The sequence below is a fragment of the Patagioenas fasciata genome, chromosome 14 (genome assembly GCF_037038585.1).
Source record: "Patagioenas fasciata isolate bPatFas1 chromosome 14, bPatFas1.hap1, whole genome shotgun sequence".
In the NCBI taxonomy this organism is placed as follows: Eukaryota; Metazoa; Chordata; class Aves; order Columbiformes; family Columbidae; genus Patagioenas; species Patagioenas fasciata.
The window spans coordinates 7,113,513-7,141,490 of NC_092533.1; the positions used below are offsets into that span (position 1 = coordinate 7,113,513).

Sequence of the window (27,978 nt, forward strand, 5' to 3'; positions counted from 1 at the left end):
TCTTCCTGTTCCATCTCTTCTCCTTGTTTTTCCAGAAAAGAAAGTCCAGTTCCAGCGTTCAGTTAATGGTGAGTGTCCTTCGTCTTCCTCAATGCCGATATTGCTGGGCCTCTCCACATGTTCCAGCTTCCCCCGTTTTTGGAAGTTACCTCGGGGTAGGGAAGAAGGGACAGCGGGGTTGGAGGGAACGTCCTCAAAGCCGTATCACCCACAAACCCCATTAACAGGGTTGGTGCAGGCACTTGCTGGCCACCTGATGGGAAGCCAGCCCTGGTTCTTGCTGATGGGTTCTCATGCCGTTTCTCCCAGTTCTCCTGACTCAGGTCTGCAGGCTGCATCGGTCCAAGGAGCCTTGGAGAAACATCTTCCATGCCTCTGCGGGGACTGTATGGTCATGGGACACCTTGCCAACCTACATCGGGGTATTATGGGTAATACAAAAGCAAGGCTCTGCTGGGAAGAGCTAGCAGAGCCATTGCTCTAGCTCCGCTAGCAGAGTCGCCTTGATGGGGCTCCTGGAGAGAGATGGGGGGTCAGTACCCCCCTTCACCCCCAAATCTGTGTAGTTGCTCAGCTGTTTCTTGAAAGAGCTGTTGTCTCAGCCTTCGGTGGTCCATGTGGGTCTTGGAAGCACTCTGTTTTATTGTACATTTCTCTCCCTACCCTGCGGTCAGTGTGGTCTCTCTCACTCCTACACCAGTCCCCTCTTTCTCATCCCAGCTCCTCCTCGCTGTTTAATTTGTACATCTCTCTCTCTCTTTATCGTACAGTCAACATGGTGTCTTCCACCCCTGCACAGCCCCTCTCCCTGCCCCTCTTGCACCACTCCTAGGAACCCACCAAACCCCCCTGGACCTGCCCCCGTCTCTGTCCCCACAGGCATCGGTAGGGAAGGCAGCACCGTTCCTACGAGACCCTCCACAGCCCAGCTCTTGTGCCCTTGGCTACAAGGGGTGGAGGTCAGGGAGGGCTCTGCCAGCGCTGCCCCAGAGCTGTGGTTGAGGACGGGTTGGACCTGCTGGCGTTTTCCTTGGTTTCTGTCCACTGGCACAAGTCGAGCGCTGTGGGGTCAGACTCGGGGGGCTGTCGAACACACAAGCTCCATCTGGCGCAGGGAGAAACCCCCTCTCACCGCCCCATCTCTCCTTTCTGTTCTTTGCTCAGGAATCATCAGAGAGCACCAACACCACCATCGAGGATGAAGACACCAAAGGTACTGGCAAGGGCATCTAGGAGGATGGGCAAACTGTTTTGGAGGGGTGACCTAGGGCCACCCGCTGCCATTGTGCTCCCTTGGCGTCCTTCAGAAGTTGCTTTAATTCCTTGGGTGGTTTCACTGCTGAGTCGTTGCCATTAGAAGCTGGGGCACGGCTGGTGAGGATGGGGGGCTGCCAAAACCGGGGATGTTCCCTGAAAGCAGGCATGGAAATGGCAGAAATCTGCAGTGATAGCAGCCCAGCCACTGGCTCCTGCAAAATAAATGGCTCTTTGGAAAAAAACCTCCAGGGGAAATCCCTGCCTCCCTCTCTCCCGCCTGCCACAGCCAGCTTTCTAAGAATAACCCAGGGAATAATTTATTGGTGCTAATTTGTAAAGTCTCTCAACGAAGCAATCTCAGCACAAAGCAAGATGGACTTTGACCTGACGTGAGAGTTAATGGGACACTTGTTCTCTCGGAGAAGGGCTCTCTGAGAGGGGGGGCAGAGGCGGGTGGTGCTGGGGAAGTGACAGGGGTCCCTCTCCTCCTTTCTGAAGGACTCTCGGGAACATGCTCCCTTTCCTGTCATTATCCACGGTGCAAGAAAGAATTAAGTCAGGCATGACGCTGATTTGCATTTGAAGCAGAGCTTCGTTAATAAGGCCAGGATTACCTCTGGCAGCTCTCCCGCATCCCTGGGAGCAAAATCGGCTCTCGGCTCTCGCAGCCTCATCCCTTCCCAGCTGAGCTGGTGGCACCTCGGCTGCCCAGCAGCAGCTGCACAGCACCATGCCCTTCGCAGGGTCCCTCCTTGTGTCTCCTGGGGTGCATGGCTACATCACCCAGCTGCCCGTCCCCCCAGCTGAGACCCTCTCCTCCCATCTCAGAGGGAGGTGAGAGCATCCTTGATCCAGCCTGTCCTGGCTGGCCCATACTCTGAGTTCACAGGTTAGAAAGTCCTGGCTTGGCATGGCTTTGCAGCCTAGACCAGCCTGTGCCACCTTTCTGGACTGAGGGCAGCTCACCATTCAGTGATTTAACTCTTTTGCTATTTAGGAAAACACAGGACTTTTCAGTTTTGCCCTGACTTTGGAGGTCTTTCCTCTATGGAGATGAAGAGCCCTTCCCCACATCTCTCTCCCAAGTCCCTCCTGCTTTTCCCCTGGACAGTTTCCAGTGGGCCCCAATGTCCCACTGTCTGTTTCTAATGAGAAAAAATTACCTCACCAATATTGCAGCACCAGCACTTTTGTTTTGTTTTCTCCTTTTATTTTTCTCATTAAACCAACAGTACGGAAGCAAGAAATCATTAAAGTCACAGAGCAGCTGATCGAAGCAATAAGCAATGGCGACTTTGAGTCCTACACGTGAGTGAGCCCGGTGTGGGTTTCGGCTGGGGTGTGGGCTCAGCCCCCCGAAGTGGGTGCTCTCACTGTGACAACACAACCTGTGAGGTTTTACTGCTGCCCAGGGCTGGGTGACCAGGTTGACATGGTGGTGGGGCATGTAGACCAAACAAGCGAAGGGGGAGACACCATTTTCCAAACCTGGTGCTTCTCTCACACTCAGCTGACCACATCTCTCTGGTCTCATTGTCACGGATGAGCCCATTTCCTGGTTTGCAGAAAGGTGAATAACTGTAAATGTGATTTATGGTGGAAGAAGGAACATTGCATCCATGGTATCAATTATATCCAGATTGCTGCAGGCTGCTTGGAAGCGTAACTGCTTTCTACTCGCTGAGCTGATGCTCCTCAGAGAATGTTTCTTCTGTGTCCAAAGCCTATTTAATTAGTGATTTCTGAGCGAGTGCAGGTCTTCATCCCTGCCTCCGAGAATCTTGGCAGGGATATTTTGATACAGAGCAGAGAGTATGAGTTTTTCCCTGCTGTTTTTCTTTCATACAAAGAAGATGGCAGTGTTTTTGGAGGTTTAATTGGAGATGGTGGCCAATGGAGAATTCACCCTGCCTCGCTGGGCTCCTGGCTGCAGTTGGTGGGCTAGAGGTGAGGTGGCGTGAGCTTCATGCAGAGTGCAGGGATGAGGTCAGACTTCCGCTCGAATTGCTCACTGGTGCAGAGGCTCCTTGGTCTCAGTCTGAGGGGGAGACGTCTTGAGCACGAACTGTTTTGGGTATTGCCAGCTCTCATGCCAGAAGCAGTGAAACAAACTCTCCCTTTTCTCTCCCCTTCCCACCTCCCCAGGAAGATGTGCGACCCTGGAATGACTGCCTTCGAGCCTGAGGCTCTGGGCAACCTCGTGGAAGGCCTGGATTTCCACCGATTCTACTTCGAAAACTGTAAGCAGCCACCTTGCCTCCCAAGGGACTCTTCCCATCTCCCACAGGCCCAGCTGTGCCTTGACCTCCATCCGCTTGCTGGAGAGAGTAGGGTGAATGTGGCTTTGGGAGCATCTCTGGCTGATCTGGAAGATCCCAGCAGGGGGTGAATCAAGCCTGTTAGGTCAGCGCAGGCTGGGCTGTACGCAGAGGAGTTGTTTGGGTAGCTGCTTTCTAGGTGGACCCATCCTGAACACACCCGTGCAGTGTTTATTCAGCCCCTCCAAGCAGAGAGCTTAACCCAAGCATCTCCTCTTCCTGACCTGGGCAAGAGCCACCCAAACTCCTTCCCCTGCCTAAAGCTGCCTGTACTTGTCCCCTTTCCAGTGTGGTCCCGGAACAGCAAGCCTGTGCACACAACAATCCTGAACCCCCACATTCACCTGATGGGAGACGAGTCTGCCTGCATCGCCTACATCCGCATCACGCAGTACGTGGATGCGGGAGGGATCCCCCGCACTGCCCAGTCTGAGGAGACCCGCATCTGGCACCGCCGGGATGGCAAATGGCAAATCGTCCACTTTCACAGATCTGGTGCACCCTCGGTCCTACCGCAGTAAGCCCTGTGAGGCTCTGGGGATGGGACAAGGGGGACGTAGAGGGGACGGTGTGGGCTCCTTGCATGGTCAAGGCTGCAAAGTGGGTGGGATCCTGCCCTGAGGATCTGCAGTGGGGAGGAGATGGCGATGGGGAGAGGGATGCTCTGCCAAAGGGATGATCAAAGCAAACTCCCTTTCTGCCCGGTTTGTGTTCTGCAGCTGAAGCGCGATCCTGCCCGTGTGGGGTTTGTCACTGACTGACTACCAAGAGGAAACCTCCTCCGACATCTTCACCTACGGGACTTTGGCTGTTGGCTCTGCTGCTTGGTTCCCGCTGGAATAATCCCTTGCTTCTCACCGCACACACGCGATGGCCCTGCCAGCACTGCACAAGCATCCCATTGAAACCCCCACCCTGCTGGGGCCGTAGCGCTGGGCCCCCTTCCTCTGCATGAACCAAGAAAAGAGAAACCATGAACCTAAACCTGAGTATCTGGCCGACAAGATATCGTGTGCTGGGGTAAAAGCCTCCTTGCTCAGCTGTATGGTGTTGGTGGGACCCACCACCACCCCGCACATCTCCTGAACTGGGTTTGGACTTATCATCCACCTCCATCCCCACTTCTGCTGGGAGCCCCCCAAGGAAGAGGAGGGAAGGGGGGTAGTTTCGAGCCTCTCTGTGCCACAACCTCCCTGTGCGCCAGTGGATTTTGCTTTGCTGCTATCGAGGTCCTTGTCTGCTGCCATGGCTCCTGCCTGCTCCTGACCTGAGCTCCTGCTTCCCAGCAGCCTTGGCCGGGGAACTGCAGTTTAAACCCTTTGCAAATTCCATATTCCATGTGCCCCCGGGTGAGGAGGGCAGTGTTTGGATGGGTGAGTAAAGGCTGTCTGTTTCTTTTCCCTTCCCAGGAGTGTAAGCAAGCTCCTTCCCAGGAGAGAGAGTAGGTTTGCACCCTGGCTCCGAGCGGCTGCCATGCCGAGGGGGATGCTCTCCCTCCTTCCTCCCTTCTCCCCTCGGAGCAAGGACCAGTGGAGCTGGGAGAAGAGAGGAGGCAAAAGGCAACGGCATTCCGGCACCGCATCAGCACAGCCGGGAGATGGGGCTCTCCCAGACGTGCCATGGCGGTAGCATTGCTCCTTCACCCTCCTTCCCACCCTCCACCCAGTCTGGATCCTTCACCCCAGCACCCAGCCCCGCCGAGCACCCACCCTTGCCCCTCACATGCAGCACCTGGTGCTCCCCCCGCTCCCCAGTTCCAGCCTGGGATGGGGGTGGCCAAGCTGGCCACCGATTTGGGCCGCAAATCTCCATCACCCACACGACTCCTTCCAGCGACAACGAGGAATGCAAGCTTTATAAAGTAACAAAACTCTGCAGAATCTAATTGTGCTTCGAAGAAAACAAACAAGCCTTTAGCTGTCTTCTACTTTGAGCGCATGCCTTTTTATAGGGAAAAAAACCGCAACAACCTACCGTGTATTTCGTAACTTGATTTTGAGTATTTGCTGAAATGGATCTTTATGTAATAACTAGAAACATTCAACTGGGGCAGGGTGGGGGGATTTGCAAGGGTTGCTGTTTTCTGTTGCGTTTACATTTTGGAGAGGGGTTGTGCTGCTGTGATGCTTCTACAGGGCTCCCGTGGCTGCCAGCCCCCACCCCACGCCGTGGCGGCTTGTCCCGTCCCGTCCCGTCCCGCAGCACCGGGTGAAGGCACCCGTGTCCCAGAGACACCCCCTCCCGGGACACCCTCTCCCGGGACACCTTCCCACACCCCATGGGTCTTCCGGCAGGACAAACCCAGGCGGTGGCTCGTGGGAAACCACCAGGATGTGGCTTTCAGGACAGAAGACATGACCGGGAAGGGGAATTTTGGTCTCACCTCTTTGCCATCGGGTAGAGGTTTGAGGGTGGGTATTTGTCCAGCAATTCTTCCATTCCTTGTTACATTTTTCCGACTGGAACCTCTTTGCTCGTTGATGGGAGGCTCCTGCGGCGCTGCTGCCCTGGTGGACTTTCTAGCTGCACTCTCTTCATCTGCATGGCGTTTAACTTTCTAGATGGTGTGTGTGTTGAAAAACAAAGAAATGAACAAAAAACCGCTTGTTTTGGACATAAAAAAAAAAAAAAAGAGAAAAAAAAAAGGAAATGTTTCCTCCATGTAAATTCTGAGCGTGTATTTTGCCTTTTCTGTGGTTTTGAATGCTTTGCTCTCTGTGGAGGCAGGGACAGCTGCTGTGCAAAACACAGCCGCATCTTTGCAGACTGCAAAAATGTTTTCCCACTGGATGGAGAGGAAGAAATCCAAACTACTGGGGCATGAACAGGCCATGAAAGATGTCTTGGTGGGTCCCGCTGTGCTGGCAGTGTGATGGTTACTGGTGGTGTGTAGAAGAGATGCCTTTTTGGTGGCAAATCACACAGGTGCTCCACATGTGCAAATGCGTGTCCTCACGCCCTTGGTGGACCTGTGCTGTTTGACTGTGGAGCTGCGTTGTCTTGCAAGAGATGGCCCCAAAGCAGGGAAATCCATGCAGGGAGAGGATTAGCTTCTAAGGTAGAGTTTGGGTGTTTTTACAGATCTGTTTTTCTTCCTGTAGTCATGTAGTGCTGAAGTTTTTTTTTTTTCATTTTTAAAGGAAGGACTCAGCTCTTTCACAGTTCTCTCTCTTGCTCTCCAGGGCTGGCTCTGAAGCCAGCCATGGTGAGTGTCTCATCCATCTCCTGATGCCCAGGCTTTCCAGGTATCAGGAATATTCTGGGGATTGGTATGAGATGGATGAGGAAGGAGGAGGTCACGACAGGGCTCTGCATGGGGGCTGTAGAGCATGTGCCATTTCAGCCTGGTTTTGGAGCTGCTGGTAGCTGTGGACCTCAGATGGGCTGTGAGGGAGAAGCTGCTCCAGCAGCTGCTACTGGAGAAAGGACTGGGACACAGGGTGCAGTGGGGTGTGTTGGGGATGGCAGATGAGTTGCTGGGGTAGATACAATCTCCTTTCACTGAGAGCCCGCTTTGGACGGTCACTGCTAGGGAGGAACATCTTGGTTTGCAGGCAGGCTTTGAGGTGTCTTCTTGGAGGTGATTTTTCCTCCTTGAGGTTTCTCTATGGTCATTTCTCCAGGGACAGATTCATCTGGAGGTAGTTGGATGTCCTTGCAACACCTAAAATGCTCCTGATCCTTTCCAAGGGCAGCAGAGTCTGGGGTTTCAGCTCCTTCTAGTCTTCCAGTCAAGCTGAAGCCTGACCAAGGAAGACCCAACTTCCCAACCTGCCTGTGGTGGCAGCATTAAGCACCTGCACTTTAGGGTTCTGTTCTGCCTGATCTATTTTCCCCACTTCACCCTGCTTCTCCAGAGCAGATTCCTGTATCCCTAGAACATCTTTGAGCAAGTACTGATATACCACCACCCTTTCTTTCAGTAGTCATGGTGAACAGCCTCTGTCTCGATCTTCCTTCACATTTCCTGATTTCTCCTAAATTTGCAGGAAAACTGAAAAATAATCATCAACTGCCAGTATCCTTCTTTGGGTCACAGACCTAGGGATGCTGCAGTTCTGTCTGTACTTTTAAGCGGCTGGCACCATTCCTGGCATGTGCTAACTGACATTGCCCCAACATTCCTGCCATTGTTCTGGGCAAGACAGGGTGCAGGGTGTGTTCCCAATAAGCAATATAGACAAGGCCACCTTGTTGGGTTGGAGTTTACCGCCATGGACCTCCTGTCCCTATTGGCCTCAAGGCTGGAGATCAGGCTGCAGCACATTTCATTTCCTAGTACAGACAGAATCCGACTCGTCTGGTTACCTGGCCACCCAGGTCAAACCAAAATCAGAAGTCCTCCAAACTGGTCATCTCGTCCACCTCTCACAGGTCACAGGGGATATCTGAGTGGAAGCACTTGCTGTGCTGGTCTCAGGCTCCCAGCTCCATGGCTGGGCTTGGGAGTCACCTGTTTTCCCTCCCTGGGTCCAGCTGCAACATCATCATTTCTCAGTCTTGCTGTGGCATCTGCTCTGGAAGAAGAGGCCACTCCTGGGCCTCTACTCTTTGCTGGAGGAGCAGATGCTCTGCCCCTTACCCTGGCCAGGCAGAGCTGGGAGAGGTGTATTTCCCCCGCCAAATAATTGACCAGTCTGCCAGGCACCCAACCCCTGTCTGACCCCAAACCTGCCTCCCCTCCTGTTGCCCTCCACGAGTTGATGCCCCCATGGAACCCTAGAGGTTGGAGGAGGCAGCACCAGCCATCTGCTCCCAGTTTGAGCTCCTGGTCTGCTCTGCAACCCATGGCAGGATAGCTGGGGAGGTGCCGTGTTTGAGAGGGCAACCACATAGCCCCGTGGACCAAGAGGTGTCTGTCAGCAGAAGATCCCATAACCATCTCCTTTGTTCATCCCAGAAGCCAGGGTAACCCTCCTTCCTCGCTGCAGGACACATCTCATGGTGTGCATCCCTCTCTTGATGCAACAACCAGTAGAGATCTCATCGTTACCCATTTCCAAAGGTGCAGGTCCCAGCCCATCCGTAGCAGACAGGAAAACCCAGATGTGAACAGGCTGTGGGAGTATCAGAGGAGCTGGTGGCCCCTCTGCCATCTGTCCCCCACCAGCTCCCTGCGCCTTGGCTGGATGTCCTTCCCACCTGCAGGTCAATAGGGAGTGTGAGAGAGGGCGGTGGAGGGGGCTGTATTGAGCAGCTCCTTCCTTCTTTGAGTTGTTGTCCCTTTTATCTAACTGTTGCACAATTTTAGGGCTTTTGTAATATTTTTTGGACAAGCAGGGAAAATATGTTAACAGTGGTTTAAGAAAAAAATGATATCTCTCTCTTATATATTATATATATAAAAATATATATACTTACAGGAAGTGTCTATGGAAATATTTATTTAAGATGATTGCAAAAAAATATATTATAATTAAGAGTATACCAAGCTTTGTCAAGTAACAAAAAAATCAGGCCCCGGGGACGGATATCTGTCGGTCCCCTCGTGTCTGTCAGTCCGTACGGTTGCAGCTGAAGCCTTTCTCTTATCTTTTTTGTAAGTGCACTCAAACTGTTGAGCAGTGTGACCGTGTTGGATTCAGTGGGAGCTTGATGCGGGGGGAGGGAGTGGTTTAGTTTCCTTTTGTGTGGGTTTTCTTTTCCTCCTTTTTTTTTTTTTGTTCTGTTTTGTTTTTGTTTCTGGTTTTGTTTTTTGGAACCTGTGGCTGTGAACAGAATGATCACTGCTCAACTCGGATGCTCTATTTGGGGAGGGCAGTGGGGGATCCGGGAGTGGGGTGGGTGCGGGAGGGAGGGCGAGTGTCAGTTTTATTATTGGTGTTCAAGTGCAATAAATAGCTACCAACTTCTGAGCATGGAAACGGATGATTCTCCGTCACTGCAGTGACTCAGACCGTCTGCCACTGCCTTGTCCCTCTGCCCCTGCGCTCTTGTCCTCGAAAGCACCGCGGCAGGTGCTGCTACCCCGGGCACTGCCTGTCTCTGTTCACCAGCATCCCTGGGGCTTCGGGAGAGCCTGGGGCTTCATGTCACCCCCAGACCTGGCTCAGCCCAACCCGGCCCTTTCCCCAGGGAGGGGGATCTGGGTGCTGCAGGTTTTTGGGACACCCCATGAGCTGCTTGGGGCTGACTGGGAGGTGGGGACCGAGCTCTCACCCACTGGGCAACACGAGAAGGTTTGTGGGAGCAAGTGCTGCCGGCTGCGGAGTACAGACCCCCCCAGCAGAGCTCGGGACAGGTTTGGGGGTGTCCCAGGAGCAGCTGCCGGGCGTTGCCCGTGCAGACAGGTGATACCCGGGGCGGGGCTGGCGACGGTCCCTGTCCCTGCCCAGCACACCCGGACCCCGCCGCGGTGCCGCTGCTCGCCGGGGTGTCCCCCCCATCCCCGACATGCCATGTGCCGCGGCCCCAGCAGGTGTCAGCACCAGACCGCTCCTGCCACTGCTGTCATCCCCGTCCCCAGCCCGCAACAAAGACCCAGGCACCCCCCCGGGACTGTCCCTGTCCCCCCGCCACCCATCCGGGGCTGCCCGAGGGTCTTGCCAAAATCCTGGAAGAACGTCCAGGGATCCCCAGGGTAGCATCGGGACATGCCAGGAGGGCAAAATGACAGGAGCGGAAGGGGTTGCCATCCTCTGGGAACATGGGAGGGATGGCATCGGACCTCAGGCCACCTTGTGGTGTGGGATACGGATGCACTGCTGGCCCCGGGAGCAGGACATGCTGCCAGGAGCGAGTCCCACACCTCCTTGTGCACAGCCACACATGGCCCTGGGGACATGTGCTCTGGCTGTGCCACTGCCCTCGCACTTTTTGCCCTGGGTTTCCACTTGTTGCTGTCAGCTTTGGTCCCCAACACATCCCCCAGCGCAGCCTCTGCTCCATCCTTCCCATTGCTCCATACTCAACACAGGCTGCCGGCAGCTGCCAAGGGAGAGGATCCCGCAATTACTGGGGGGACTGGGGGAATGTGGCAGGACCACGCACAGGTAGTAAACAAGGTCAGACATACAGAGACCAGAGCAGCTTTCTCAGCCCAAGGCACCTCCATCTCCATGCCGTGGAAGGGTATCAGGCTCTCTTGGTCCATCTGGCACATTGTGGGTGGCACCAACACCGAGAAATGCCTGAGCCCACTACCCGCTCCATCACACCATGCAAACCCCCGTGTGTCCCCACCCAGGGCCAGCCCAGCCCTGGCTCCCTGGCCAGCACCCACAGCAATGGCTGGGCAACACCGTGACCTCCTGAGCCCTCCTGCTCAGTAAATAGTGTCAAGGTTAGAGCGAGGGATTCATTGGGGCCATAAACATTTATGGCAGGCCCTCTCCACTCCCCAGCCACCATGGCCTGAACTTTCCATCAACAACACTTTTATGGCTGGCCTCTAATGATTAACCCAGGGGGTTGCGACTGAAGGTGCTTTGCAGCACGGTCGTGCTGCCAGAGCCCCACACACCCAGGGAAGCTGGGGCTGGGGGATCTCCATCACCCCTGCAAACTGCAGCCATGGCAGGGTATGGTGAGGAGGATGTGGAAAGGCATTGGTGATCCTGCAGGGAAAGGGCAGAGCCATCCAGGGAGGGAGTTCAGCATCCTTGAGCGCAGGGAGATGGGCAGGCAGGAGGAGAAGGTGTTGGAGCTGGCCCTGCGCTGTCAGAGGAGTGAAGGCAACAATTACATCTCCTCCACCGCAGGTTAAAGGACACAACAGCCTCATGCCAGGATTCATCCTGAAGGCTCAGCTCATGGTGCTGGACCCAGGGCTGCATGGCCCATAGGATTAATAGCCCAGTGCACCAGGACCACATGGATAATCCAGACATAAACCCTAATTTTTGTCTTTATCCTGGGTTTTTTACCTTTGCTTAACCAGGATGGAGATTTGCAGAACAAATCCCGGGGGGTTATCCCTGGAAATCCCACTGGATATGCCCTTCTTGCATGCTGAGGAACCCCAAATAACCCACACAGAGGCTGTGTCACACACTGTTTTTTAATGGTGAGCTGATGGCACATGTGAGAAGGTGTACATGACACCGGGGTAACGGGGACTGGTAGCAACCAGTCCATAAAACCCAACCAGGAGCTCACTGACACCTCCCCACCCTCTGGCCGGCATCAGCAGGAGATGGGAGCTTTGGGACATGGGCCCTCGGCTGAGCTATCCCAAAGTTACACGCAGTCACTCAAACCCAGCCCTTTGCTTTTCCCTGGGAAAAGTGGCACCCAGGGCTAGGGACAGCCCTCAAATTCCCCTTCGGGCTGGGCAGAGGTCCTCCTTTGGCATTGGGTCCAGCTGAGACCCGTCCTTGTCCTCCTGCATGCACAGGGAACAGGTCACCATCCTCTGCCCTCCCTTCAGTTTCCCCCAGCCCTGCAAGATGCCCTGACCCACCAAGGTCCATGGGGAACCTACAAGTTTGGAAAGGCCCAAGCAGGTTTGCTTACAAGGAATTTTCTTTTCCCCACTTCTAATTATTTTAGCTGCTCATTTATGAGGTCAGATTTCTTTAGCAGGACACTGATTTACACTGGTTTTGCTGAAGTACCTCCATGTGAGCACATCAGCACACACCGTCCCCAGGGCACGGAGGATATTACCGTCCTTTCTCACACTTGTTTGTGGGTTATTGGAGTTAAATACACACAAGCAGAGAACAGACCAACTCAGAGGACCTGCTCCTCCCTGGCGGCTGCAGCCCAAGCATCCCTGTATGGGGAGGGTAGGGCTGAGGATGTGGGTAGGAGTGGGGCAGCCCTGACACTTTCACCAGACACTGTCACACGAACACACAGACTCGTCACACAGCTCGCCACACTGAAAAGAAACACGTTGAGGGGACTGGGATGGGCAGGAGCTCCATCCTTGTGGGGCCAGGGTGGTCGTGAGGAGACCGGCAGGCTCGGCAGCTCCCAACTGCTCCCCAAAAGACCCCCTGAGCCATCCTGAAGTGCCGCAGTGCAACCTGTGCAAATTAGGGGGGAATGAGCCCCCCACAGCCCAAAGGGTGCTGGGTTTCCTCACATCATGGATTCCTCTTCCTCATCCTCCTCCATCTCCCGGTCCACCTCGATGGCTGTGTTCTCGTAGCTGGTGATACCCCCATATTTCCTCATGTGGACCATCAGTGGCTTGGGGGACTGGCTGCCAGCCAGGCTCGCCACGTACATGCCGGTCCGGTTCTCCTCCAGCGATGGGCCCCAGTCCATTGCGGGACGGCTGGCCTGCTGGACCCGCTGCGAGGGGAGAGATGAGGGGAGCATGGGCACCCTGCACTGGCACCTGATCCTCTCCCCCCGCAGCAGCCCACCCGCCCTTCCCAGAGGATGGTGTTCTCTGCCAGCCCTGGGGGAGCGGAAGAGCCCCCAGTGAGGATGGGATGGAGCCAGAAGCTTGTGCTGAAACTTTTTGGGAAGGCAGGTCTATATAAGTGCCCTGCTGCAGGCTGGGAAGGTAGTGTGGTCTGTGGGTGGTGGTGAGGAGGGCTTGCAGGAGCTGAGGGCTATTGTAGGGTCGCAGTCTGTGGTAGGCTTTACAAGGGGTTAGCCTCAGCCAAGGTGGCTCCTGGCCACATCACTGTGCATGGTGGACAGTCTGGGTTCTGGCTGGGGACAGCAGCAAGTTCTGCTGCTTGGCTATTCCCAGCCTGGGGAGAGCAACAAAGCCGGGCTGTTATGGTTGTGAGCTTACAGCAGCTCTGTAACCTGCTCCCGGGCAAAGCCTTTCAGCACTCAGATCCTGCCTGTGCTGCCTGCACAGCCCAGCAGCTGCCTTCTTCCCTCCGTCATTGCTCCTGCAAAATGGGTGCAAAGTCCCACATGTCCCTGCCCACCCACGCTGGGGACAATGTACTTCCCCACAAGGCAAGCCACATAAGTGTGTTTTGGAGAAGGGATATGCATGACTTGGTGCCTGCCTGGCATCCTGGGAGGGGACACAGCTGAAATGCCCTGGGATATGTCATCTCCCACACCCCATGGGCAGCAAGGAGGGATGGAGACACACACCTCCAGGAGGGAGAGTGCAAAAATTTCCAGGAAATACAGGCTTGGCAGGGGCTTGTTATCACCCCTGCACATTTCTGGGGTTCTCCCCAGGAATTCTGGGCCCCAGAACGTCCTACCTCCCACAGTGTCCCTTCTTCTCGGAGCACAGCCACCACCATGCCCACAGGGATCATCAGGCAGGAGAGAACTCCCATAAGGATGCCCAAGATCTCAGCCCAGGCAGGGAAGCGGTAGCTGCCGTACTCAGAGGGCTGGTACTTGATGATGTTGTACACCAGGAGAGCCTGCGGATGGGAAGTGAGGTCAGCCCAGATCCCTCTGAAGGTCCCATGCTAAAAAAAGACCTGGAGATGATGGAGACCTCCCAGCAGAACCAGAACAGTCACTGGGGCAGGAGATGCCAGCAGAGAGACTTGTCACACTGGGAGGTCACCCAGGGATACTGGTACCACTGTGGCTCTCCAGCACCATCCAACATGTCAAGCTGAGCACTTGCCATCATTGTTGCTGGGGACAGGACCATCCAGCAGGCTCTGAAGTAGGGCCCTGGTTTGAAGCCCAGCATCATGTGGATATCTCGGCAGAACCTCTTCATGCCTGGAGGAGGAAGAGGGAGAAGGACTCAGTTGTGACCCCTCCTCCAGAGCCAGGTGCCTGTACCAGGCTGTGTGGCACTGATCAAAAATGATGGTTTGCGTCCTGAACAGCAAATCCCAGCTGGTGCTGTCTGAGGGACTGGGCTCATCACCCCAAGTATCTCTAGAGAAGTGAATCCAGCGATGGCCAAAAAGAAACAAGTGGTGGGAGCAGAGGCATTTCATGCTCCGTTCAAAGGCCGCTGGCTCCCCGACCTCTCCCTCTAAATCTCTCTTCTCATATGGACAGCCCACTCCTTTCTGTGCCCCTGTGGGGACAGACCCCCTTACCATAGACACGTGTCACCACGAGGCAGGTAGCGATCACCACCACCATGAGACCAAAGCCAGCACTGTAGTCATCCAGCAGGACCAGCCAGTACATCCCACCCTGTGGAGGCAAAGCACAGTGGCCAGCATCTCTGGGATCAGCATCCCAACAAGCCCCCACCCATGTCCTCCCACTTTTGGGACACGTCCCCTTATCCCTTTTGGGGACACTGGAGAAGACAGTGGTCAGGCACTCCCAGAAAACATCACTGTTCTTCTGGGGATAGGAATAACGCTGTGTTGGTCCTCTTGGACTTCACATCCCCAGGAAGCCCAGGCTCATTGATCATCTCTCTTCCACCTTGTTAGCTGATGTGAATACACACACATACAAATTTGGCCCCTGCTCTAAGCACTCTCTAAAATGAAGCCCTAGTCAGTCCCCACAACACATCCAGCCCCATATTCTCACCTCTGTTGTGAGGATGAGCCCCATCAGGAAGAGGGCAATGCAGATGACAGCTGAGAAAGAAGCTTTTTTTGGCCGTAGGTAGTAGGGAAATTCATCGGTTACTGCTGTAACAATGGTCTCCATAAAGGCAAACTGCACGCAAAGGAAAAGAGGGTCCCCTGAGTCCCCTGGGCTGCCTGGGCATTGTGGCTGGCTTGGTGGGCTCTGTCCTTACCTGGCTGTCCAGGCCCAGGGTTAGCAGCATGAAGAAGAACAGGAAAGACCAGAATGGAGAAAGGGGAAGCATTGTCATGGCCTGGGGGTACACCACAAAAGCCAGACCAGGACCTAGGGGAGGTAAAGGACAGCAGGGTGAAAAGGGAGTGACAGCACTGGACATGGTGGGAGGGTGAAGGAGAGGAGAGCCCAGCAGTGGTGGCACCACAATGGGGAGCTGCAGGGCTTTTGCAAGGTGGGCAGGAGGAGTCTTGTAGCAGAAGATGAAGTGCAGGAGCACCAACCTGCTCCTTGCTCAGGCCTTTATTATAATAGATATCACTTGGTGTTGCTCAAATTTTACACAGCAGGAACTGGTTTGCCCCTTTCCCTCCCCCTGGCCAGCTGAGCATACAGCTCCATCCCTCACACTGACACCCTTGGATACCTTCCATCCCATGGCTTGAATTAGCTTCACAGCTGGCCCTCATATTTTGTGTGGGTTTGTCACACATCTCCCCAACATCCTGGCCATGGCAGGGCACAGGGAGCCTGCAGCTTCTCCAGGAAGGCAGCCCAGGAAGGAAGTTCTGGCAGGGCAGGGGATTCCCAGTGTTCCCATCCTGTGTCCTCATTCTGGCAGCTGAAGGTACTATAGAGGATCAAATAGCTGCCCCACATCACCCCTTCTCTTATCTGTCTGCTCCTTGGAGAAGAAGAAGAAAGGGTCTTCGTTGGCCTCACCTGCTTTCGCCACCTGGTTAACAGGGACCCCAAGTTCCTGGGACATGTATCCCAAAACAGAGAAGATGGCAAACCCTGCCAGGATGCTGGTGATGGCATTGCCCAAGGTCACTATGAAGGTGTCCCTACAGAGGAGAAAGAAGGTACTCTGAACATGACATCTCTTTCCCACTCCACACCAGTTCACGGTGGCACTGCCAGCCCCGGGTGCCAGAGTAAGGTGACCCACTGCAGTTCTGCAGAGTCTCCCTTGGCATGTGCTTTCCAGGGTTGAAAGGAGTGTATGAAATGGGTAATTTTGTGGGTTTCTTTCCAAGCTTGCACAAGGGTACAAGCCCAAATGTCCAACACCCAGACTCCTCTCTCTGCTGGTGACCTGCAACTGATGCTGGGGACAGCACAAACATGCAGAACTGTAGCCTCAAACATCCTCAGCCTTCAGCCCAAAACTTCTGAGTCATTTGCTGTGCCTTTATGATTGAGAGAATTTTCTTCCACAGGTCCTTCCATTCCCCTTAAGCCTGTGCAAACTGTCGGATATCTGTAAGGTGCTTGGGCAAAAACCAGTGCTGGGTGACCCTGTGCTGCACTTTGTGCTTTTGCTGGCTCTGAACCCACCCACTGAGGTTTTCATGCCTCCCCACAACCCACAATTTTTATGATGCAACAGCTGGCTCCCACCTGTAGATATTCTGATGGAAGGTGTTGTATGAGGCAAAGGTGAGGAGGCCCCCAAAGCCTACCCCAAGGGAGTAGAAAATCTGCAGGGCTGCCTCGATCCACACCTGGGGAAAGGAAACAGGTCTGAGGAGAGCAGATGTTTGGAAACACCCTCCCAGGAAGAGGGAGCTGAAAATAGGCTTCCCCAGAGCCCCTGGCACATCTTCCCCCGCCCTCCAGGTACACAAAGCCCTTTCCTTGCTGACATGCTCACCACTCATAGTGGGTCAGCTGGATAGTGGAAGGGCTAACAAGAGTGTTTTAGAGACAGTCCAGTGGGGAATCAAATGCCCTTGTAAAACTAGGTGGTCTCTGCTACCAATACTTGCTGACCCAAGGAAACTCCCTGTTTGGGAGTGCGTGAGAAAAGCAGTACAGCCAGATCCACCATGGGCACCTGTCACCACCTCCCAGCCCATCAGGGGCTGGGCTAATCCTGCCCGTGGTCCCGGTACCCAGTGGAGGTGGTGAGGATGCCATCCCCTCGATAGAGATCCAGAAAGGCAGGGACGACACTGGGCCAGGTGGGAAGAGCAGTATAGACAAGGTGTGCAGCAAAGACAGATTGCTGAAAGGCAAATACTTGTGGTCTGGGAGCAAACAGAGGGAGGACTTTAGGTTGAGGGGGTGGCCAGAAAAAGCATCTGAGTGAGGGATCTGCCCCTGTTCTGTGCTGAAGGCAGTGGGAAAAGGTTTGTTTTTGTGTTTTGAACAAATTGCACAAAGTCCTGCTAACCTTGGAAGACAGCAAGTGATCAAACTGGGGCGTGAGGTAAAACTGGATACCCTTCCAGGCCCCCTCCAGGGTCACACCACGAATGAGCAGCATCACCAGGATGAGGTACGGGAAAGTGGCGGTGAAGTACACGACCTGCAGGAAAGCAGAGCCAGCTGGGAGAGCTGGGAGCGAGAGCAGAGCTGTCCCTGGGATGGGACATCACATCACCCTGAAGAGCTGGGGTCCTTGGGACGCACCGGGGCCGGCAGTGTCAGCCCGGCTGTGTCTGGGTGCACAAGTCATCTCCAAATTGAACTGTGTCCAGCTGATGTTCTTTATGGGTCTTATTTTCCCAGATGTGCAGAGAATCGCAAGCACTGATGGGCATTACTGTAGATCCCCCAGAGACCAACCAGCCCTTACCTTGCCAGAGGATTTGACTCCTTTTAGGATGCACAGATAGACAATAGTCCAAGAAAGGAGCAGGCACAGACACAGGTTCCAGCGGATCCTCCCAGGATCTCCAATCCCAGAGCTCCCTTGGATGTGCAGGACATACCGGCTGGGGTGAAAGTAGAACCACAAGTGAGCAGCCACAGGCACCCCCTACCATCTCCCAGAGACCCTCTCTGAACCTGGCAAGGCCTCTGCTGCAAAAATAACCTTGTCAAAAATCCCAGCAATGAGGGAGCAACAAGGCATTAGCAAGTATTTGCTGTGAAAGTGGAGCAGTTGGTGTGATTTCTTCACCATACATTCAAGAATCCAGAGGGAATGACTGGTGGCTTGGGAGAATATTCCCCAGCTGTCTAGGCATAGGATGCATTTCAGTCTAACAAGCCTCCAAGGCCAGCAAAGCAATAGTAGAACATGATCCCAACAGCTAAACTGAGATATCACTCACAGCTGACGAGGACAGACCATCACTGCACCCACAGCACCTACCATGAGAGCCCACCATGCCATGAGAGCACAGACCTTCGCCCCTCATCCCATCTCCGTGCTCTCCCTGGATGGATGCCAACCATGTCCCCACAGCCAGGTCAGGCTGACCTCTGTACCTCCAGTACTCCTCGCTTGGGCTGACGGTGTTGGTGATGTTGACAGGGAAGGTGGCATTCCCCGCCTTGATGATGTGGTGGTCCAGGCACAGGTTGGTGTTCCACCAGTTGCCACAGTGCTGCCAGGGCAAGTCGTTTGTGAGGGATGCAAAGAGGTAGAAGAGAACATAAGCAATAATCATATTGTAGTAAATGGCCACCAGGGAGACGATGAGGATCGTGCCCATGCCAACACCTGGAGGAAGAAGAGGATAAAGGAGGAGTGAGCCATCTCTCAGGAGTGGAGCACATCCAAAACCAGGGTCAGATACTGGATCTCAGTAGCCAAATGTTTAACCAGTCAAAAGTTCATTATACCCTCTGGACATGCCGTCTCTGTATTGACGATCTGTTGCATCACATGGATTATTTTACTCCAACTTAATGTTAAAAGTATTTGATTTGACCTTTATTTGAACACTTTATCCTTACCTTTGTCTTTAATAGTCATTGCTTAGCTTTTATGCTGCATTTTGTATGCTAGCAGGCTTAATAGTTTTCCTACAATTTCTGGAGCTTATTGTGACATCCAGAGCCTCTGAAGACCGAAACAGCTAACCCAGAGGTCCAGCCTTCTCCACCTTCCCCCAGAATTTAACCTTTGATTTTAATAAGAGTTTTGAGGGTCATGGGGTGGTGCTGCTGGTCCATGTCCTGATCAAGCAGCTCTTCCAGAGGCCACACAGAAGCTCTGGACTTCACTCACGCACCTTTAAAGAGAGGGCTTATCTTCCAGACAGCAAGTGGCCCCAGGCTGGAGAACTGGCCAAGTGACAGCTCCATGAAGAAGATGGGGATCCCGCAGATGGCCAGCATGATGAAGTAAGGAACCAGGAAAGCTCCTACAAGGAGCAAGAAAAACACTGTAAAATAACACAGAGCAAGCACCCGTAGCCCATCTATGACAGGGAACAAAGTTGATTTAACATCTGTGGCCCTGAGGGATCTAAGGTAAAATCTGGAAGACAGCAAGGGACAGCAGGTCACCATTAGTGAAGGAGGAAGGGGCTGGGATTCATCTGGTGCTGTGCTTCCCCCTCGTCCCTGATTCTCTTTTCTCCTTGAACTTTCTGCAAATACTGTGAAATTCTCCAGTTTTTAACGCATGAGACAAGCAGTTACTCTGGGAGTAGTTGAACAAGCTGGGCACTTTGCACCACCATGGCTGGATGCTTGTATTGCAAAAGGTTCACTCCCCTCATTCGATGCCTGGGAAGCATTTGCTGGTCCCGCTAGGTCCTGGAGGACACCAGACCAAGAAGCTATTGGAAACCAAGGGGGATGCTCGAGTGGTTTTCAGTTCAGCATGGAGATGGGGATGTCTCCAAGCCCATGAGTGCAGACATGGGCTGGTGAGCCCCTTCCATACAGGGGTGCAGGTGTTTAATGCCCTAGAGTAAGAATGGGGGGCAGGAGGGGGCTTCCACCCCACAACAACAAACACCACTTCCCAGCTCTGAGAAGGGAAAGGGTTATCTCTTAGGGACATGTCCCACCAGACTAGCTCAGTGAGGGAGAGATGTGACCACTCCAAAGGATGAGTGAGTACCTCCTCCATTGGTGTAAGCCCTGTACGGGAACCTCCAGACGTTTCCAAGGCCCACGCAGTATCCGATGCAGGAGAGGAGGAAATCCAGCCGCCCTGTCCAGTTCCCTCTGTCTTCTGGACACTCGGAGCCCAGGTCACCATCCTGGCTGCTGGGACTCACCAGGAGCTCTGGTGTCACCGGCTGGGTGAGAAAACAGGGATGGGAGAGGGCAGACAGGAGTGGAGGAAGGAATAAAAGTGGGGGAAAGAGCAGGAGACAGGGAAAGAGCACTCGGAGCTTGGATGTTAATTTGTGACCCCCGAGACATTTGTCCCTTGGGGACACACCATCCCAGCGGTTCTCCAAGGACCACCCCAGCTGGATGTGATAAATGTGATCCCACATGGCCAGAACTCCCCTGGGAGAGGTGAGGTGGCCCAGGTTCACCCTGGGATGCCAGGACTCATCCTGCAACCCCTGTTCCCCAATGAATTCTTTCAAGGGGCCATGATAAAATTCCCTGACCTCCTGCAGATCATGGGCTGAGGACAGTAGAGGAAGAAGCATCGCAATGTGCCAGGGAGCGCGACACCTCCAGCCCCTGCCTTGCTGGGCACTCAGCTGCCATTAAATGCACCATGTGTTTTTCACACTTTTCCAGCTGCCAAAAGCCGGCACTGTGGGGATTTAAAGACATGCTCCCAGTTGTCTCTGCTGAGGGAACTCCTTCCAGCTTCCCTAATCTGCCCTGGATCAGTGAGGCACAGGCAGCTCTTCACCAGACAGGGGATTAACAACTTCCCTCCCTCCCCAACTGACTGAGCTCTGCAAGAGGGAGGTGCAAGTCCTGCAATGCATTTAGTTTGGGGTGAAGCACCAAGAGGGCTCCTTGGCGTTTGCGTGTGTGTACATCAGGTCTGCAATGAGATATTTGGTCTGTCTGAATTTCCCAAGCCTCCTGGCTCTGGGAGAGTGGGGAGGGCATCCCCACCAGCTCCCATCCCACTGGCACTCATGAAAGCTGAAAGGCTTGGCAGATATCCCCTCAGCAAGACAGGGCAGCAAAAAGGGGGGGGATGAGGATCCTACCCTGTGCTGCTGTGCGTTGCTGTGTCCCTGCCTGGGGATATATGGGGTTTGGCTTGTATTGAGGCACAGAGACAGAAGGATGCTGTGGTTTCTGCTAACAGCACCAGAACCAGGGCAGAAGGAGCCCATTTGGGAGCCTCCCCTTGTTCCTGGACTCCTAAAAGTTAAAAGCATCCTTCTCTGTGTCCCTGAGTTCATGCAATTGCAGAGAATTAGCCCAGGGGATGTGGTTGATGGAGACTGGTCTGCATTTGGAGAGATCAGCCAGAAGGAGGTGTGGGTCCCCAGGTACCAGAGTGCACGCCTGCTCAGAGCCCGCAGCAAACCTCCGTCCCCCCAGACATCAGAGCTGGCTGGTGACCACAGCCCAGTGCTGCCCCGCTGCAAACCCCCAGGGAGGTGGCAGCCACCTCCTCTCCTCCTCCTCCTCTCTGGCCAGATGGCAGGATGTTCCTGCTGCTGGTTCCCATGGAGACCTGTTGCTGATGGCCACACGCTCCCCCCGTTCACAGGGTGCACCCCACTCCTCCACACACACGCCGCTCACAGCCCGAAGGCTCCGAACACAGAGGCAAACCCATCTCCACCTGACTCGCAAACCTCTTGAGGGACAGGACAAGCTGAGGCAAACTCTTCCCAAATCCAACCAGAAACGCATAGCCTGGGCAAAGCCTTCACAATAAAACCCACCACTAAAAGCCCATTTCCACTGGATGTCACCGTCACAAGGCAAGGGCCAGAAGAAAAGCTTCAGAAGCACAGGTTGAAAGCTCAAAATGTGACCTAAATATAATACTGTTGCTATAAAACCATTGCTACCCGACAGCCCTCCTGCAGCTGTTTAACACAGCTCTCCAGCTTAGCAACTTCTCCAAACCATGGCCATGCCTGTTAATTAACCCAGTGCGCGCAGCAGGCATGACCTGCAGCAACCTGTGTTTGCAGCAATGGACAAACTGCTCTGCAATATCCCCACAAAAAGTTTCAGCAGATCAAAGCTGTATTCTCAAAGGTCTCTGTCAGGTGGGGACAGGAGCTATGGGGTTGCCACAGTTCCGTCTTCCCCCAAAAAATACTTTCCAGTCCCTCACACTGCCCAGCGAGCTCTCACTTTCCGGGTTTGCATCAGAGAGAAATAGCAAGTAGGCATGCTGGGAGATCATTAAATCCTCTCGCCTAATTCCTACACCTCTGCCTGAATCCTAAACAGCTGCAAAAGTGGATGGATGGAGCTGCGTGACCTGAGGAAATGCAGGTACTGGAAGTCAACACAGAAGCAACAAAAAGAAAGGAACTGTCAGGACCTTTTCCAAACTGCACACAGCCTGGTCCCCATCTCAGTCCCCCTTTTCAGAGGCCGTGGGATACACTTTGTCATTTGTGTCTTGCTGATGACTGCCCCCTCTTATTAATATCTTCAGCTGGAGCTCTGCAATTTGAATTTGGGAGCTCAGGGTAGAAAGCAGAGACTGCTTAGGAGTGGGGTAGACCCCAAGGACAGTGACATTGAGGTCTCCACCACATGAAAGATTGGGGAGGCATGGGCCACGGAAACACACAGGCTGCTTCATGACTGCAATGCCCCCCAAGTGCCCTAAATCGTAGTCTTTCCACAGAAGTCGCAAAACCTGGCCTGTTTACCTGACTTAAAATGAATTGCAAAATGCAGTATTCAAGGATTACAGCTCATCTTTGTCCCAAATAACAGACAGATGCACACCTCTCTGCGTCAGGCTGCTGGAAATCTCACACACCAGCTCAATTCCAGTCCCTTTTTTTGGGATTAATGCTCCCTTTCAGCCTTTGTCATAACAGGAATTTTCTTTTTCAGTAGCAGCTGAAGTGCTCCAGTGTCACAATATTGCTCTGGTGCTTTCCACCGTCAATTGCCACCTTTCAAACTGGGCTCCCGTCTCGCGGTTATGAACAGACAAGGACTAACGGCTCCCTTGGCAACCACGTCCTCTTTGAACACGGCATCACTTCCCATTATTCACCAGAAGATGCTCCCAAAGAAGTCAGGAAAGCAAAGGTCACTGAGGAGAAAAAGCACTTCAGTCTCTGCCAAGATAAGAGCTGGCTTCCATAAGGAAATTGTACTATGCTAATTATTTTCTGTAAACTGATTTACTTAAACCACTGCAAAACTCAGCTGTATCCATGAAAAGCCAGCCAGATTGAAGTTACTTTTTCATCATATTTTGTCTCCATTCAAACTGGCATTGTGGGGTTATTTTGTCAGCGTTTTGTGCGTGGATCACAACCTTTGACTGGCAGAAATGTCACCCGATGCCAGATTTCTCCCCTGCGGATCCCAGCCATGTGCGAGCACAGTGCGTCTGTAAAGTGTGAGTCACTTCAGATTAGTCTGAATTGCCTGTTAATCTCTTAAAAAAAAAAAAAACACAAAACCAAAACCAAAACGACAAACAACCTAAAGATTAATTCAACTGCAATATCTCTTGGAAAGTGAAACAAATAAAGCATCTCTGTGGTGTGGAAGAGCCCCTCAAAGGGCTGTGCTAACATCAGTTTCCCCCTGCACATGCCAGGAGAGGGAGCAAGTGATGCTGGAGCCAGCACAGGGAACTGGAAGGTGGGAGGTGGCTGAGACTGAAGCAAACTCATTACAGCGATGTTCAGAGCACAGGGAGCATGCACAGCTGTAAAAGCTTATGGCCCTTCATCCAAAAACCCTGAGGAAGGGGCAGAGAAAGTTGGATGCAGTTTGTGGCAGGCAGGAGGATGATGCTCAGCAGCACGGCTGGGAATGGGGAGGGTCAGCCCAAATCCTGGCTCCCGCCACTGGTCTCCATGGGCTTTCATCCATTTCTACCAAATAACCCTGACCAATAAATAATCAAACAAATAAAAAAACACCCAAACACCCACTCAGCTCTTCCAACAACACTATTATGCAAAAGTCAACCTGAAATCCTTAGAGCCTGAGGAAGATCTTTTCTATTAAATAGGAATTTCCATATGTCTAAAACATGCCTGGTGAAAAGGATTAAAACTCCTAGCTCACAGATAGGGAGCAGATCATAATGAGAGGGAGGAGGCTGTTGGGGTCCTGGGCCGGGTGCTTCGGCTGGGGCTGTGCAAATTTCATCACCTGGGGCCAGCTCCGGGCAAGCCCGATGCCAGCGTTGGGTACGGTGGTCCCAAGTTGCTGGGTGGCTGTGAGCACCAGGTTCTCCTTTTAGAGATCTGGTAATGAAGGACAGTGGGGTCCCAAGGAGCACTAGGAATGGGGAAAATGACTCCGGAGACATCTGCTTTTCATTCCAGCTGATTGCTGTGGGACTAAATGAATTCCTGAATAAATGTTAAACAGGAGAGAGATTCTTGCAAGTATCTCAAAAAGCCTTGGGAAGGGGAAAAGTCAACTTTTAACGGATCATGCAGTGACAAAGTCATCTGAAAAAGCAATTTGCAGCAAAAAGGAGGAGAGGGAAGAGCCAGATGATGCCTCCAAACAACAGCGGAAAAAGGTAGGCAGCCCTGAGGCTGCCTGGGCCGTCAGACAGCTGCTGGCTTTCACCAGGCCACTGCCGGCTTTTTACGTCATGTCCCAATATCATTGGAATTTCCTGGTGGGGATGGAATTCTCCTGGGTTCATCCATCTGAAGGCTGGCACAGGCTGGCGTCACCCTGCCCCATGGGCACTGTCTGGCAGAGGGCAGAGCCTGGGGGCTCACAGCACCAGGTTGCTGCCTGGGATGCTGCCAGCAGCAGCAGAATGTCCCCACAAAGGAGTTGTGGCTGCCAGCCTCTGCCACCCTGACGTGGGGGGAGATAGGGACCCAGAGAGCCTGGTAAAAGCAAAGTGGCAATGTAGAGGAATCTAGGATAGGAAAGCCTGAAAGCTGGGTTTAAAAGGGTTTTCAGCAGGGTATAAAAAGGGTTTATAGCTTTGTCAGCTGCCAAAGAGGAGTTTAGGGTCCAGCACCACCCAAACCCCTTTAAATCCTGTGGAGGAGGAGGCAACCCCAGCTGCAGGTGGGAAATCAACCGCCCAGCTCCCAGTGCTGACCCCGGCGTGGCGGGAAACCCTCAGCACCCCCTGAGACCGGAGAGTCCCCAGGGCTGTCGGGAGCAGCGTCCCCAGGGAGCCATGCCGTGGGGAATCGGCTCTGCCCCTGGTGCCCACCCACAGCCACCAGACACAATGTGAATCACTGCAGGGGAGGGATGGGGGGGGAGCGCCCCACCAGCCGGAGCAGGCAGCGGGCACAGGGCCACTGTCATCTGCTAATTGCAGCGAGGCAGGAGTGGTCGTTACAAAATACCCCCCATCCCTCTCCCCATGATTCCCCACCACACACACTATCCCCCTTCTCAATCCCTGCCAAGGAAAAGTCTGCCGGCTGCACACAGAGTCTCCCGGGGCTGGGAACTGGGGGGCAATGAGCACGTCTTGCCCCCATTCCCAGCCCTGGGGGGCACCCCCGCTCCCCAGCTCTCACCTCCCGTAGATGCTGCTGCCGAATCTTCTTCATCCCAGAATCCTGTTGCTATGCGCTCCCTGCTCCGACACTTGCTCCTCTCGCTTTCTCCGGTGATAGGGAAGGAGAAGGGGGAGCGGGCAAAGCGATAACAGGCAAGGAGGGTGCCAGGTGCCTGCCAGCTGGATGGGTGGGGGCAGGGGAAGGTCGGGGGGAGCAGGGCTGGAGGAAAGGGTTGCCTGGAGTTGAGGATGGCTGCGTGCTGAGCAGGGAGGGAGGAGGGACGGCTCTGGGCAGGCTGGAGAAGGGCTGTCTGTCAACCGCACCCCTGCCGAGGAGGGGGGTCCGGGACCTCAGCCCCCAACTGGGGCAGCGAGGCGGAACAGCTGCTCCCTTACTCATGCCACGATTGTGTCAGGTCTCCCAGGGATGGACCTGACTTTGCAGGCACCTGGCACTGGGCATCCCATGGGTCTCGCGTGCACCAGGCACGGTGGCAGTAGTGCAAGTGTAGATGACAGAAGCTCCCGGCATCTTTCCAGCCGGCTCTGAGCTGATTTTTCTTATAGTAGGACACGGACAGAGCCTGAGTATGTCAGAAGTGACTTCTCCCCATGTGGCCCAAACCCAGTCACCAGCTCAGGGGAGGGGGATGCTCAACAGCCGCCAGTCCCTTTGGGTAGGAGCAGCTCATCCTGCTATGATGGAGGCAAGAACAATCCTTGCCAGGCCCCAGGGTGGGCAGCTGCATCCAGCATGTCATGGGCACAGCACTAAAACACAGGTCATATCCCCAGGATTCAGACATCCATGTTGAGTCATTGGTGGGATCCTACAACCCCAAAGTCCAGGGCCATGTGGACTTTTCCCTGCCATGTTCAGTCCAATCCCCAGTGAGGTGGCAGAAAGCTGATCTTGGGTTCTTCTCCCACTTTCATGGTGTGAAATGTCCCTTTCAGGGCTGCAAGAGGGGACAACCCCACGTTGTCCCAGGGGCAGTGTGGTACCAGTAGAGCTGCTGTCTGCCTCAGGACCCACAACAATGCCTCTTTCCCTTGACAATATCCTGTTGTCCAGACCTTCAGGGTGTGTGTGTCCCTTTTCCTTACAGACGCCCTATGGTGCTCCAGCCTGCCCCAGACCTGTCCCCCGCTGCTTTGCTCAGGTTTAAGACTGAGCAGGCAGCACTGGGGATGTGGAGGACAATAACAGGGCTGGCACTCAGAGGACCCAGTTTGCCCAACACAGAAGGAAATCTCCCTGACATCTACTAGCAGTCGTGCTCCCACAGCCCTCCAAGCACTTCTGAAAACTTTCCCCAAAAGGAAACGGATCCTGAGCATAAAGGCACATTTCTGCAGAATCCAACACGATGAAGTGGCTCAGTGTTTGCACAGTGGGTCTTTCAGAGCTAACATTTATCCAGATTTCCCAGTGGTAAAGGAGGAAGCAGCAAACTACATAACCCAACAAACATCTTATTTTCACACACATCTTCCCAAAAAAAAAAAAAAAAAAAGTTGGGAATTCACCCATCCAGGTTACACCCGCCTTGGAATTACCCATCGCTTCTCCTTCTCCCAGGATGCTGCTGGGGGATGCTGAGCCGGGAGCTGGCCAGGCTGGTGGCTGGGAGCCACATCAGGCACTGTCCCAGCCTCACCCTTCCTGCTCAGGGCAGGGATGCTTTGTTTGCCTTTCGTGCCTGTGTGATCTGAATCACCCCTTTGGCTTTTTCCCTTGGGATCCACTGAAAGAGAAGTGTCCCACAGCCACGGGCACAGCATGGGAGGGGAGAGGCTGGTGCCACCTGGTAACAGCTGCCCCAGCGCCACATTGCCAGCATGGACTGAGCCCTGCACAAACCACCCAGCCTTCACTGGGTGGACTTCAAGCCCCCGTCTTCTAGTCTCCAGAGCAGTGTTTAACAGCAGAGACATCCAGCGCTGATGCTATCCTGAAATGTCCATGTTGATACCACTGCCAGTGGGATGCTTTGTGTTCAAAGCTCCCTTTTCTGGTTTGGCTGGTGCTGCTGTGGTAGCACCACCAGCTCTCCATTGCTTGGGACTGCTGAGGAGTAGACATCCCACCCTGGGCAGCTGGGGTACTCCAGCATCTCATTGTAGAGCTGGCTCAAGTTTGGCATCACCTTGGAACCAGCAAGAAACCCATCTCATGGAACAGCACCCACCAGAGGCAATAGCAGCCAGAGGACCCTCCTGTGAGAAGCAGTGTGGTCCATAGACCCCCGAAAACCCAAGAGAGCTCAGGCAGAGGATGGTATTGCTGCACAGCTGCCACCGTGCCCTGATCCCCAAGCGCCTGGCACTAGGCAACACACATGGGGCTCACAAACATTTTCTAGCTAGCTTTGCCTTCTCCCATCCCACCCCTGAGCCACCCCTGGGACATCAGTTAAACCTTTCTCTTCCCATGGGTTGAAAGCATGGGCACAATGGGGTAAG

General features: G+C 53.9%; 2 protein-coding genes across 4 annotated transcripts in view; one reads left to right on the forward strand and one right to left on the reverse strand.

The window, feature by feature from the left end:
- Positions 1-8,935, forward strand: part of CAMK2A (calcium/calmodulin dependent protein kinase II alpha) — a 35,601-nt gene extending 26,666 nt beyond the window's left edge. The window contains exons 14-19 of one of the 3 annotated variants that reach the window (XM_065849013.2): positions 36-68; positions 1,165-1,213; positions 2,490-2,565; positions 3,403-3,497; positions 3,864-4,101; positions 4,295-8,935. In XM_065849013.2, coding sequence (XP_065705085.1) covers positions 36-68; positions 1,165-1,213; positions 2,490-2,565; positions 3,403-3,497; positions 3,864-4,096 — 486 coding nt within the window. In that variant the 3' untranslated portion in view covers positions 4,097-4,101; positions 4,295-8,935. The remainder of the gene's footprint in view (positions 1-35; positions 69-1,164; positions 1,214-2,489; positions 2,566-3,402; positions 3,498-3,863; positions 4,102-4,294) is intronic. The other 2 variants (XM_065849014.2, XM_065849015.2) reach the window with 2 other exon arrangements.
- A 2,625-nt stretch (positions 8,936-11,560) lies between these two features.
- SLC6A7 (solute carrier family 6 member 7) lies at positions 11,561-25,902 on the reverse strand. The gene is made up of 14 exons (XM_065849302.2): positions 25,532-25,902; positions 19,993-20,173; positions 19,154-19,285; positions 18,405-18,639; positions 17,767-17,905; positions 17,362-17,496; positions 16,587-16,690; positions 15,906-16,030; positions 15,181-15,293; positions 14,967-15,098; positions 14,516-14,615; positions 14,086-14,186; positions 13,706-13,873; positions 11,561-12,818 (listed from the first exon to the last, which is right to left on the reverse strand). Exons 1-14 carry the CDS (start codon positions 25,562-25,564, stop codon positions 12,603-12,605), a joined length of 1,914 nt encoding a protein of 637 aa, XP_065705374.1. The 5' UTR covers positions 25,565-25,902; the 3' UTR covers positions 11,561-12,602.
- Between the last annotated feature and the right edge of the window lie 2,076 nt (positions 25,903-27,978).